Here is a 14323-nt window from a genome sequence, read left to right as displayed (position 1 = left end):
TACTATACATTCCACATGTCACAAAAGCCAGCTCGGACTTCTTTTTTCATAGAAACTGTAAATCCGGAGGAGATTAAATAAATAAATAATAAAAAGTTGACAGATCATGAGGTCATACTGTATACGTTACATGAAAACACCTGCTCTGGAGGATGGCGCCTGCCTGGGTCTGCTGAGTCAGCTGCCTCACAGTCGGCAGTGGCCAGGCTCCTCTCTGCCCTCCCTCTTCAGGCCTTCCTTCTCTCAGCCTCAGTTGCTGTACTGCTTCTAGCTCATTGCTCTGTTTCCTTCCAGAGGTAGTTGTGTGTATACAAGCCAGTAATTGTATTTTCCTCAGGTTAAGATTTTACATTTTGGAACTCTGAAGTTGTATTTCTATCTCAGGGAAGTTGTGAGCAGGGCTGTAGTGTTTATGTTTATGAAGCACACTGTTCTGCATTGTTTCTATGGACAGCATTGACACTGCTTCCCATCAAAGGGTAGATCTTGACTGACCTTCGCATCCGAGGTCAGCTTTAACCCATTTTCTGCTCTCCGTTGTGTTGAGTTTCACACTTACTTTAATCTCACCCTTTTTGGGTGGGAACGCCAAGTCCAGGTTGTTTGATAGTGTCCGTGTGGGACAGGATGTTCTGCTCTGATAGGCAGCCCCCTGGCAGACGTGCTCTGTGCTCCATTTCCCTTCCCCTGCTTGTTGTCACTGGCTCCAGGTGCTTTACAGGATATTGGATCGGGATCTGGAGGCACAAAGGATTTGAGATTTTCACATATTCCACCACCTGTAATGGAACCCAGCAGCATCACCCAAGATTCCTGGCGCGCTGGCTCACCGGTTTCAAGCACCGATTCAGAACAGTTTGAAATGCATTTGAACTCTGCCAACTGCAGAGGTAGACGGGTGTAACTTGACTCCTGTTATTTCCAGAAAGCCATAGATTACCCGCAACCCCCAAACCTTTTAAAAGGCTGCAGTTAAAGATCTGTCCATTCTACATTTCCTCATTTTTCAGTCTTCTTGGTTTTCAGCCTTCCTTTCCCACCTACCATTCCTCCGAAAGTATAACAGAGCTGAGGAGATTTTGTGTTACCAATCCATTTGGGCCTCTTGAGGTTCCAGTTGGACAGCCATATGTCCATATGGGCAGCCTGCATTGCTGGGGGGCTCTTCAGTGAACTGTGCTGGGAAGTGACCAGTAAAGGGGCCCAGGGGCCCTTTGTAATCTCAGAGAGAACACCACATATTTTTACATCCTGAATATTTGGGGACTGGACCTGGGGCTTTGTATATGCCAAGCAAGGACACTACCCCCAAACTGTACTCCTGGCCTTTTTATTATTCATTTTTATTTTGAGGCAGAGCCTCACTTTGTGGTACAGGGTGGCCTAGAAATCACTTGTAGTCCAGGCTGCTTTGGACCTAGGATTCTCCCGCCTCTGCCTCTCAAGTATTGAGGATTATAGGCAGGCACCACCAGGTCTGGCTCTGGAAGAGCTCTGCTCAGGCTTGAAGACTCAAGGGGAGGGAAACTGTGAAGTTCCCACACTGCTTATCTCCTGGCCCACACCTTCACTTGAATAAGTGTTCACTTTTGCGTTGCTTGTGCGGGCTACATTTCAGTGAACTGTGTCCAGTTAGCTGCCCTTGAACTACGTAGGTGTACATGCCTCATTAGCCTTCAGATCAGAGATCCTGCCTGAACATAGAGACCTTGATCGCCACAGCAACAGTTTGCCTTCCCCACATACTTTGGCCTTTGGAACTGCCAATTTATGGAGGATGACAGTGTAATTTCTCTGATGTTTTTGGTAACCATTTCTAAAAATCCCACTGCTGTCCTGCTGGAGACAGGCGTTGCTAAGAGCTGTGGTGCCATTTACTAGTGGCCGAGAGAGCATCTGGTCTGTGCTGTCTGCTGTTGACGGTGGTGACTTCACACGAACAAAGAACCTTCCACTCGGAGGGTTCCTGAAGCCCACAGTAGCTCTGCAGACACTTACCACTCTGTAGATCAATGAAATAAATGGTCATATAGTAATAGCACGAGAACAGGTGCCGTCAGGAAGCTTACAGATACGGGAGTTAAACAGAGAACAGCCCTGTGTTTAAGGTGTTTCCAAGGTGACCTGTGATACACTCGTGAAATGGACTCCACAATCTTCCTCTGGCAAATTATACAGAGAAAACATGTGTTCCATGTAGACGTGTTCAGTGAACATCTGTGTTCTAGGCATCTGCACTGATTCCACAAGACATGCCCCTTAGTGGCTGCTTCTGTGTCCTGTTTCTCTTTTGAATTCTTGCTGCAAACCTGGGGATGTTGAGATCATCCATGGGGGAGGAGGAGAGAGAGGTTAGGAACTAGTTTATGTGTCCCTAGTCTGTGGGAAGCATAAACTTTCCTGTGTCCTGGTTTTCCACCTCACCATGATGCCCATGCAGGATGAACAGCGTGTTTGGAGTTTGGAGCTGTACTACAGCCTTGTAATGCACATGGCACATCTGGAGCTCTCCAGTGACCCTAGGGTCCAAGTACTCTACAGATCATGGCTTTTTCAAACTTTGTCCACTTACGACTCCTTCCATCCCAGAAATTTTTACATAGATAAACTATATAAATCAAACATTCCTTGATAATAATAAAAATTTATCTTCAAGCAGTTCTTTGGTATACATATAATTTTACCATTTATTAAGGACCAACAATCAAATTTGCATAGGAATTGGATGGATGTGCTTACTTTTACAGAAAAATGAAATGCTGGCTGGCACGTTTGCTACTGCAGGAGGTACAGATCTTGTGTGTTGGGTCACAAAGCTATTAAGTGATGAAAACTGAGCGGGCTCAATCTGCCCTCTTCCCAGAGCCTCTGCTTCTTCTACTCTGCACCCTGGAGATGAATGATTTCCACACTCAGCAACAGTTATCAAGCCCTTGCCACCCACAGCATGCTGCACTTGGGGCTGTGAATCAGTACTGGAGGATACAGAATTCTACAGTTCTGCTCTCTGTATAATTAATGATAGAGCTAGTATAACAGCCTAAGAAAAAGACCCAGAGTTTGGCTTATTTAACTATATAAGCATAAGCACAAGTAAAGCCGTGTTGCTACAGTGAAGTAAATGTCAGCACTTACTGTGAGCAGTTTGAAGCATTGTCTGGTTGGTATCTAAGAACTCGCTGAGAAGCTCTTTAATGCTTACTCCTGCTGGTGTCTTCCAGTCCTTCGCCTCCCTAGCTAATGTGTAACTGCATTCAAAGCTCTAATTGTTTTTAAGGATTTATTAATTTTTATTTTTTTGTGTGTGCATGAGTGTTGGCTTACATATGTGTGTGTCCCACATGTTCCTGGTGCCTGAGGAGGCCAGAAGAGGGTGCTGGATCCCCAAGAACTGGGGTTATAGATGGTTAGTTTTGAGCTGCCTTGGTGCTCAGAACCGAACCAGGTCCTCTGGGAGAGCATCAAATGCTGCTCAGCATGGAGCCATCTCTCTGGCTTTAGTTTAAGGGAGGAAATCTTGACAGGTACCCCGGCTTCCTACCTTGTCTGAGGGGCTTTCATCCCACCTTCCTTCACTGCTCATCAAGGTCCCAGCCTGTGGCTGTGCTCTCTGCTCTTCGGTTGTTCCTGCTCCGTTTCTCTGTCACTCATGGCTTCTTCTGCCCCCAGAATGCTTTGTCTTGTTCCTCATAGTGTGTCCTGTATTCAGGTGACGTCCCAGTCTCCATCTTCAGCCAACATTTCTCACCCAACTTTATGCTGCTTCCTGTCATGTCGCCAAGTGCCCACACTGTCCATGGAGGAAGTGCAGTTCACCACCCCTTGACTAGTTAAAGACACTCGTTACAGTGGTCAGCACCAGAAACCCGAGGGCTGTCTTACAGCCCACCTCTCCCCTTGCTAGCCCCTGGAATTCCCCAAAACCTTGCTTGCTCATCCCATCTTGAACTAGCCATGCTCACTGGCTGTTCCCTGGTGTATTAGCTCAGGTCTCATCTCATGCCTCTGTCTGTGTGGTGTCGTCCTAACTCCTTCCCCTGTGGTCCTGGTCCCATCATACTGGTCAAATGCTCAAGTAACAAGATGAGTTTAAAAAACAAACATACAAACAAGCAAGCTGTGTTCTTCCTCCAAGGCCAGCTCTCTTCACTCTGCTCAGCTCTGATGGAGTATACAGCAGTTCCTACCTGTAGCTGCTTTGGCAACCCCAGGTTTCTTGAAGTTATTCATAGGCCACTGTGCACTCTCATCACTGTGCCATTTCTAAGCCTTTTTATTGATTACTTTAATTTTAAAAAGTAGTATGCAGACTAATCGTGGTTGCCTGTATTTTGACTGATGTGAAACCCAGAGCACAGCCCAGTCCCTTAGGGTGGTGGCTTCCCAGGCTGTCAGAGGTCAGCGTGTTTGCTGTTATCCCCTTTAACGTGTGCGTGAGTGCAGAGAAAGTGCTAGACTTACTGAGTGTCTGGGCCCTTAGATGAGATTAAATAGAGAAGAAGTTTCCTAAATTCAGCACCAGAAGAAATAGCATTCTCTATTAGGTAGGCTTAGGTCCAATCATAAGCGACCAGGAAATGGAGAAGGACAGTGATTTATATTAAAGTAGACTATTATCTGTCACTGGAATTCCTAAGGAACCTGCCAGTCTGAGAGCTTAGGTCCATAGAGATCTAGGGGACCCAGGTCCCTTTTGCTCTTGTTCACTCCCATCAGGTTTATTTCCCGGATCATGTTCCAGCAAGTCATCTGTTTTACAGCAAAGAGAGGAAACAGGAAGCGGAAGGTCAGGTGGAAAGCACTGGCTGTCTTCAAGATTTCTGGAAATTACCACAGAGATTTCTATCCCATCAGCCACAGCTTAGTCATACATTTCTAAAAACAAGTATGCACCCCCACACTCGTGCATACACACACACACACACACACACACACACACACACACACACACCCCACATGTATAAATACACAAAGGTTCAATTATGTGGGGGAAAGAATGAATTTCAAGGGACAGTACTAAAGGATTCGTATGAACTATTCATATTTAGCCTGATGTTTAATCTGCACCTTCTGTTCAGTCTTTTTCTAATTACTACATGAACCTTCTGTACCAACCAAAGGCATCCTTGTTATCCATAGTTGGAAGAACCCCTTCCTCTGAGTGCTGGACTACCTTTTAGTGATAGTGTGCACACCATGCTGAGAGATCAGTGCTGTCCTCTGCACATTTCCAGTCTCACCACAGTAGAAGTTGGCCTGGGGTAGTAGCATGCTGTACACATCTGCAGTGCCCAGCCTCCTGCCTCATAAACAAAAATCATTCTCACGTGAATAAGTAGATAGTTTTGATGACTTCTCGGTTTATTGTAGACTTTTCAGAAAAGAAGATGGACCAGCCTAGTGGAAGAAGTTTTATGCAAGTATTGTGTGAAAAATACAGTCCTGAAAACTTCCCTTACCGTCGTGGCCCTGGGATGGGAGTCCATGTCCCAGCCACTCCTCAGGGCTCTCCCATGAAAGGTAAGGGAAGTGGAACAAAGAGCATGTATTTGTCTGTGATTATTTGGGCTAGATTACAACATTGCCTTAGTTGTGAATGAGTGCCTTTATTTTGAATTACGAGTCAAATGGTCATCACTGTATGTTACGATTCCAGTGCTTTCTTTTTTTTTTTTTTTTCTTTTTTCTTTTTTCCTGGAGCTGAGGACCGAACCCAGGGCCTTGCAGTTGCTAGGCAAGCACTCTACCACTGAGCTAAATCCCCAACCCCTCCAGTGCTTTCTTAAAGAGCCTCATAGAACTACTTTCTTCCAGACTGGCCAGGGACATTTTAGTTGTCTTTAGAGGGTAAAGACTGATACTTGGGGAATAATCCTTCAAGGGCTTACCCTTTCAGGGAATTTGAAGGGTACAGAATAGTACAGGGCCGGCCATTGCCCTTGAGGATCTTTACAGGTTCTTGGATTAGATTACACGACATTCACATTTATGAAGCTATAACACAATGTAGCTTATGTTGAGCCAAATGAAAACCAAGTGATTGAGAATGAAATTTAGAAGAGAATACTATCAAGAGAGGGTTCAAAGGTTAACTAGCCCTTAGAGAACGTGGAATATGGTTAGAGAGGAGACGAAGACATTCTAGAAGAAGTAAGTGTGCAAGGTGGTTTTTTGCTATCCTTTTGATCTTAGCTGTACTTAACAGATTTTAGAAGAAGTTCTTGGTAATTAGGGGAGTTCGTAGGAAATCAGTGCTCTTTTCCAGTACTCAGTCTGACAGTCCTTTCTCAATATAACTGTCTCCTGCTTTAGAGAAGTAGACTTCTGAGTTGGCACTTTGTTGCCCAGGCTGTGTTCTGCATCTGAGAAATTTGATACTAAGTAGCACTTAGTAGAAAAACTATATAATTCGGGGCCTCAAATTATAAATCATGACCTTCAGGAGTCCTTGTGTTTTTCCAAATGGGAGAAAAAGTGGTTGAGGTGTCATTTGTCCCTTTCAGGAAGATGGGAGCGTGGCTTTGCTGACACATGCGTGTTAGGACAGGCAGTGGCCAGACTTGGCATTTGACTGACCGTGTTTTTGCATATTTCAAATTCTGAAACTTTTTCTCCTATTGGGAATTCATTTAAAAAGAAGGCTATATTTTCATGTAGGAAAAATTTGTTAGCACATGAATATAAAATGGGAATATCAATAGGCAGGAATGAAAGAAACAGCATTTTGATTATCTTCCTGTAAGTAAGGAAGATGTTTTGAATGCACGAACTTGAAGAGGTAGCTTAGCAGATAGCTTGTTAGTGGTTTGAGATCATTTTTTTTTTTAACTTCTATTGATTCTTTGTGGATTTCACATCATTCATTTCTATCCCACGTATCTCCCTGTCCCCCAACATCTACTTTCTGCCAAATCAAAACTGAATTAAAAAACCAAACAAAAAACAAACCAAACAAAAACAAAACAGAGTCTTGTTATGGAAGCTGTAGTGTGGCCCATTGAGACACACAGTTGACCCTTTAGTCTGTTCATCTTTACTTGCAAATGTTCATTGACACAAGTCATAGGTCTGGTTCGAGGCCTCTGGTTCCTGCTGCACCACCAATAGTGTGCTCTCACGGGGGCTCCTTTTGGCTATCCTGATGTTGTCCTGTGTCATGGAGATCCTGCTGTTTTGGGTCTGTAGGTTCGTCCCCTTCACATGCCCCAGCAGTTCATAGGTTCAGTGGATGCTGAGGTGGGGGTAGCGCTCCACTGAGTCTGTGAACTGTTGGAGATAATTTTTGAAAGGAGCATCCAAGAGAAAAGAAGAGTGCAAATGCTTGAGACCTGCAGATTGAGGTCAGTCACTGGTGATCTAAGACACAGGCTACCTGGGTCTGATGTGTGGGCAAGAAGATGACAGCGTGGGTGTTTCTGGTAGCTGGCAGATGCCCAGCTGGGAGTGGAGCTGAGAAGACTTTTCCTGGTGGGAGTTCAGCACTTCTGAGTTCCTCCTGGTCCATATTTAACTCTCTCCCTTTAGAATTCCAGGCCCCGAGATCCCATAATATTTTCTAGGCCCTCGTGGAATGTGCGAATACAGCTAGTTTTGTTACCTGATGATTCCCGGGCGCTAAACATACATAGGCAAGAATTAGTCTATAGCAGAATTTCCATCAAAGAGACCAAAGAGACTTCATCCAGCAACTTATGGAAACAGATGCAGAGTTCCGCAGCCAAACATTAGGTGGAGTTGGGGAAGTCCTGCAGAGGACAGGGAGAAAGGATCGGAGGAACTAGAGTGGTCGGGGACACCAGGAGAACATGGCTCACAGAATCAACTGACTGGGACCCATGGGGGCTCTGAGAGATCAAGAAGCTTGTAGGGGTCTAACTTAGATCCTCTACATATATGTTAGGGCTGAGTAGCTTGGTGTTCTTGTGGGATTCCTAACAGTAGGAGTAGAGGTGGTTTCTGACTCTTGCCTTCTTGTGGGACCCTTTTCCTTCTACTAGGTTGCCTCATCCAGTCTTGATGTGAAGGTGTGTGCTTGGCCTTAGTTTAGCATGTTATTCTGTGTTGATTGATATCCCTGGGAGGTCTGCTCTTCTCTGAGGGGAGATAGAGGGGGTAGATCTGGGGGAGAGAGATGGGGGAGACTAGGGGAAGGAGAGGGAGGGAAACTGGTCGGGATTTAATATATGAGAGAATACCAAAAAAAAAAAGAATTAGGCTGAATGGAGCAAGTGTTTTGTGTTTCCTATGATTCAGATCGCCTCAACCTCCCAAGTGTGCTCGTGTTGAATAGCTGTGGGATTACCTGTGCAGGAGATGAAAGAGAAATTGCTGCCTTCTGCGCTCACGTGTCCGAACTCGATCTTTCTGACAACAAACTGGAAGACTGGCACGAGGTAAGGCTTGTGCACCGCTGCATTTGGGGAAAGGCGTTGATAGCCGTCATGTTCTTGCCTACGTTCCTTTACATCCTGCTGACTCTGGTTCTCACCTGAGACTCACTTGCCCTCTGTATGTGTCAAGGTAAACAGCAAGTCACCCGCTACCTGGGGGGAGTTTTCAGTTAGTGCCCGTTGCTGCAACCCTGTTTTTATTAGCCTGGGCAGCACGGAGACACTGTATTCCAGGCATTGGAAGGTTAATGAGTGTGTGGAGGCTTCGACTGCTAACAGTGTTTTCTCTAGTGCTCAGTCCCACATCCTCTGCTTCCACGTCTGTATTTATCTCTACAGATTGACTTAGAATTGCTTCCACTGAAGCCAAGATGATAGTCATTTTCTTGTTACTGCAATCTGTGACAAATCCTTCAGAACTTTCCTTATATTAACCAAGTGCCAATAGGTTGATAAATCTGATGCCCTTTGACCTCAGAGTAACTGTAACTACACACTAACAATGTCATAACATTCCTTCTTGTTATTAGAGATATCATTACCTAGCTGATTAAAACATTTCCTGATGGAAACTCCCACAAAGAATAAGAGAAAACCAGTTCTTCCTACGTGGTTCATTCAGATCGTGCTCACACTGCTCTGACTCTTTGTAGAAGCTTGTTTAATGGGGTTTCCATGCCCGTGGCATCCTGCTTCTCCATCGTTGCACAGCGCACCACAGACTGCTGAAGGAAAGGAGTCATGCTGCACCCTGCTGCATGACACCCTTCCCTTGCTTTTCCTTGCTTAGCAACCAAGGTTTGAATCCCGAGGAGTGGCCCTCGTCACATAGCTTTCTGCTGTTTCCAGAACTCATGTCTGTCTTTAGCCCTGCACTGACATTTGCAGCAAATGGCATGGGAGCTTCCTCGCTTTCTTCATGCCAAACCCCCTGCTCTCCTTGTCTGTCCTCTGCTGGCCACTGTCCGGGTTGTCATCCCTGGGTCCGATTACCCAGAGCATCTGTGCCCGCTGCTGCTGCAGAAGGGTTTATTCCAGTGTGGTGTGGTCACTTGCTGACTCCACATTTTTCCTAGAGACTGTGAGCTTGTTTTCAGTGGTGATTTCTGTCTTTTTAAAATCACCACCCGGTGTACTAGAGCGTCAGATGTCTGTTGCCTATGTTAAGGAATGACTGACAGTGTATATGAATTGGGGAAGACCACTTGTTGTGGCTCTTACTGTGACTTCCCAGAATTCACCTGGTCCTTTAGCACTTCTCACTCATCAGTATAGCGCTGGTAACTAGCTATTGAAATACTCTGTAGCTATCAAGTGTTTCATAAATCCTAAAACAGCTTTCTTGTTTAAGAAAATTCCGTGAACACTGTTCAGCCTTTTTTATGTTTCTGTTCCACTGTTTTATTTAATTTGGTGTCTGTGTCTCAGTGATAGCTCCTGTTGTGATAGAATTTTTATCAAAATTCTTGAATGTTCATGTCACCTGATTATAAGTGAAGTATAGATTCCTCGGGCTGCTCGAGAAGTAGTTTCTATCCATACATTTGTCCATTCACCTATATAAACTATTTATCTCACGTTCACAAATCATAACTTGTACTTTCTTGGTCCTCTGAGACACCCAGTCACCGGATGTGCTCTGCCCACACTGCCCAGGTGCAGAAAGAGCCACCTTGCTGACCCTCCTCAGTCCTGCTGCAGAAGCTCTGACACCCCAGAGTTGGGTAGGTTTGTGGTCTCCTGCCCTGGGGGTTTGAAGGTGAGGGTTCAGACAGATCCTCCTCTGACTCCATCCTCTGCTGAATGCTCTAAATTTGTTGTTTGGGGGATATGAAATGTTACACAGGCTGGGTTTTGACCTGTACTTTAACTATGTACCCGAGCTTTTGCTCACTAGTGAGAGCAGTTTAATAAATGTGTAATTGCACTTCAGGAGGGAGCTGTCTGTAGGTTGGGCCAGCACGCGGAGTTTACACTAGCAACCAGGCTTTTTCTCTGCTTTAGCAAAGGTCTGCGTTATCTCCAGACTACACTGCGTACAGCCAGGGCCTCATACTTACTTAAAGTGCATCTGCACTTGGTGTGAGCATCCTCCTGTGTACTTGGTAGCCTGTTGGTGCTGTTGCTTTTAAGTTTCCCTTCCAGTTTATTCTGGTTTTTACCATTCCTTGTAATCCTCCTGTTCCCAACTGTAGCTGATCCTACTCTTTTAGAGTATACATCAGAGCATAAAGGGACTGGAGGAAACGGACAACAAAAGAATAGTGATTTTTTTTTTTTTTTTTTTTGCTTTGATTAAACTCTTTGCCAGGCAACAAATGCTTCATAGGTTACTGGTTTTAAGACATCACATTTCAATCCCCTTACAACCCATGTGTCTGATTATAAAGAAGATCATTTGTCCCTAGACATTAACAGAGTTGACTTCAGCCTGTATTAACATAAGAGTGTGGTACAAAGTAATGTAGAATGTTCTTTGAGTTTTCTGAGTGGTCGCTAACATTACAAGTTATGATCCGTTTCTTTTGTTTTCAGCTCTTGGCTGCTATATATCGAAAGGCTAAAACACATTGGGTGAGAAATGTAATGGTTTGGAGGGAGGTAAAAATGTGCCCGTTTTTCTTAAATGGGCACCTGTATATAAAGCAATTGCAGTTTTTAGCTACTGACTTAGATTTTTGGCTGGATAGAATTTTGTTCAACCTTTCCCAGCATATCTCTGTTTCCCCCTTTTTCTTATTGAAACCATTTTATAAAAGAAACTGAATCAAGTGTTTGAGAGGAGGGAGGAGTTAGCCAGTCCAGTGAGGTAGAGAAAAGCTTGGGCATAAATTACAGATTGTTATCGTCTATCCCTTCCCCATTTCCTTACAGCTCTGGTTTCCTCCTTTATAGTTGCCAGGGTAGAGGACCCCTATGAAACCCTGGTACTGGAGAGGCCTTAGAGGTGATGCAAGTTCACGTCCCTTCTTTTACACGTGAGCAAACTGAAGTCATTCCAGCCAGCGGAGTCTTTTTTATATTTACTCTAAAGACACCACGTGAAGAGCCGCCTTAGAAACTCAGTGGAGTGTGTCGCCTTTGCAGTTTGGAAATTTTCCTGTCATAAGTAAATTTTTATCAGTCTAACCAATACTATATTTTCCTTATCGTCCACGTGAGGTTACACAGGAAGCCTTTTTGATCTTCATACATTAAAAGAAAGTATTTGTTTCTAACACAAAATATTTCCTGCTGATTGCTTAGCTTGTGTCCAGTGTAGTATTTGGGAATATACACAGTGTCCTCATGGGACACTTGGCCAGAGTAGGTGGTGAAGAGAGGATCACACAGCCATTAGCCTTGAGATTCCCCAGAATTTGTTTCAGAACCTTTAAGTAGCTCATTTTTTTTAGTATTTTGCTCTTTGTTATAGAAATATAGAGGGAGGAGTGGGTGTTCAAGAAGGGTTTACATTTTGTTTCTATTTACTTGGAGTTGCCCTGCTGTTAGAAGTTATTAAGTAGAACACCGTCCTTAAAAGAGGTGATGGGTAGCTGGTCATCGTCTCCTGTGTGAAAGTTCTTCTCATTGGTATTTAGGTCACAGGATGTATACACTGTTGGTCCCTGTGTGAGCTATGGAGCTGTGTTGTAGTCACAGCCTAGATTCCAGATTCTAGCCATGGATTGCATTATGGTTTGGTAACATTCACTCACAGAAGTGACTGAGAGAGAATATTCTCATACACTACCTGGCCCTGTGATGCTTAGTCCATTTTTAGGTGTTGAGCATCACCCCATGCTTCCTTCACTTGGTCCTTACTGACCGTGCCAACTGCTCTTCAGTTGCTGTTCATTTTCCTCATGTTATACTTGTGATGTACTGTGGGACCGTAGTCAAATTATTTAATGTCTCTGAGCTTCAGTTTCCTAATTGTCGCAATGAGAAAGTCACATCTGGCAGGTTGTTCAGAGAATTAATGTGTCAAGAAAGCTAGAACTGTGCATAGCGCATAGTTAGACTCAGTCACATCTCCTGTCCCACTTTTTTGTGTAAGTTGCTAAGTAAGCCATAAATTGGTGATCATGCTTTCTCCTTCACCAGTATCTATTTATCTGTCTGTCTGTCTGTCTGTCTATCTGTTGATCTATTCTGGATGTCTTGGGCTTTTGAATAAATACATTTTAAAGTTTAGTTTTTCTTTTCTTTTCTTTTTTTTTTTTTTTTTTTTTTGCTTTGGAAACAAACTGAAGCATCCCTAAGTGGTGATATCTCTCTTGTCAGTTTTGGACAAACAGATCGTCACAGGAGGGCAGGGGTTGGGATTGAAGAAGCCCTTACTCAGACTTAATGTGGTTGAAGGAGAGGGAGAAGATAGTCAAAGAGAATTGCATGGCTTAATCTTAGCTCTTTAAAAATGTGTAGCCTAGAGGACCGTCTAAATTATCCTTTTATCTTACTTATGCAAGAGTGTATCATACTGGGCAAAATCAGGGCCTTGCTAATGGTCACACAGGGAACCTTCCCTGTGCCACTAACTCTCAGGTAAGCTACTCTTTCTTGGAAACAGACTGAATTGCTTGCCTCAATTTGTTGCATTCACTTCTGCTACTCTGTAGGTGCCTTTGCTAAGTGGAACTCCCTGAGGTAAAAGGCCCTTCATCTGGGGACCACTTACTCAGGCCCTCATGAACATCACTGCTCTTTAAAAGCTCCAATTACTGCCTGATTCACATCTCTCTCTTTTCTCCGCAGGTCAGTAAGATTGTGTCAAATGTTCCTCAGTTGGAGTTTCTAAACCTGAGTTCCAATCCTCTAAATCTGTCGGTTTTAGAGAGAACATGCGCTGGGTCCTTCTCGGGGGTTCGCAAACTTGTCCTCAACAACAGCAAAGCATCATGGGAAACAGTGCACACGATACTTCAGGAGTTACCAGAGTAAGCCCAGCGAGCACCGGGTAGTGGGGCCATGTTGGCATCTGTGTCTCTGCATAGAATTTCCGCTGCTCTCTCATCTCAGAAACTCTAAAGCTGTAGGTTGAATGGAGAAAGGTCAGAAAAACCAAGTCACTGGAGTGAGGGTGTGGGGTGACCTGCTCACCTTTCCAGGGGCATAGCTAGGAGTCATTCAATGGCATCTATCCCTAGAAAATACTCCTGAGAAGCACTTGTCATCCTGAACACCTCAGCCTATCTATATTTTAATCTTTGATTACCTGATTTAAGAATTGTGCTTCAACCCTTTGCTTGTAGTGTCTCTGAAATGTGTTAACGTTGAGATGACCAGGTGCTTCTGTGGGCTAATGTAAAGTGGACCTGACATTCCTTTCAGTGACTTAAGAAAGACATTATACTTTGGGTTGGCAGCTCAGGAATGTTTTGTTCTCTTCTGTTTGTGTCTGTTTATGCATATAACTGTGCAGAGGAGACCTCTGACAGAAGACATGAAGCTGGAATTTCTTTGATTTTTCTAAGTATAGAAATTATCCAAGCCCAGGATCTGGCCTCACACAGCTTACTGTGTCTGAGTTCCTCAATGTTAAGCTAATCAGCTTTCTTCACGATGTACAGCTTCCAGTATGGCATTGAATTAATTGTTTCTTTGAGACAGGGTCTCATGAAGCCCAGGCTGGCCTCATACTCACTCTGTAGCTGAGGCTAGCCTTGAACTCCTTATTCTCCTGGCTCTACCCCTTAGGTGCTAGAATGACTTGTGTGTCCCATTACATGTGGCAGTTGAATTAACTTTTAAACTCAGATGTCACTTGCTAACCCTGTGACCTTTGAAGTGACCTTTGCCAAGCCCTTAACCTCTTTGGGCTCAGTTTCCTTGTCTGTGAAGTAGACACCATTATATTAATATTTCTGGCACAAGGGCTGACACAGGGTGGGACTTGGTTGTTATTATTTCTTTTTATAAACACTTGTCCATGTTGTTTTCTAGAATTTCCT

At 44.2% G+C, this 14323-nt stretch overlaps 1 protein-coding gene across 2 annotated transcripts in view; it reads left to right on the top strand.

Annotated features, from left to right (window-relative positions):
* The window catches only part of Tbcel (tubulin folding cofactor E like), a 58686-nt gene that overhangs the window by 14984 nt on the left and 29379 nt on the right, over nt 1-14323 (top strand). The window contains exons 2-4 of one of the 2 annotated variants that reach the window (XM_059267674.1): nt 5371-5520; nt 8254-8393; nt 13128-13309. In XM_059267674.1, coding sequence (XP_059123657.1) covers nt 5388-5520; nt 8254-8393; nt 13128-13309 — 455 coding nt within the window. In that variant the 5' untranslated portion in view covers nt 5371-5387. Of the gene's footprint in view, nt 1-5370; nt 5521-8253; nt 8394-13127; nt 13310-14323 lie in introns of those variants that run through there. The other variant, XM_059267675.1, reaches the window with a different exon arrangement.

The sequence above is a fragment of the Peromyscus eremicus genome, chromosome 7 (assembly GCF_949786415.1).
Source record: "Peromyscus eremicus chromosome 7, PerEre_H2_v1, whole genome shotgun sequence".
NCBI classification, from domain to species: Eukaryota; Metazoa; Chordata; class Mammalia; order Rodentia; family Cricetidae; genus Peromyscus; species Peromyscus eremicus.
Note: the sequence above shows the minus strand (reverse complement) of the source record. Positions and strands in the feature narration are given on the sequence as shown.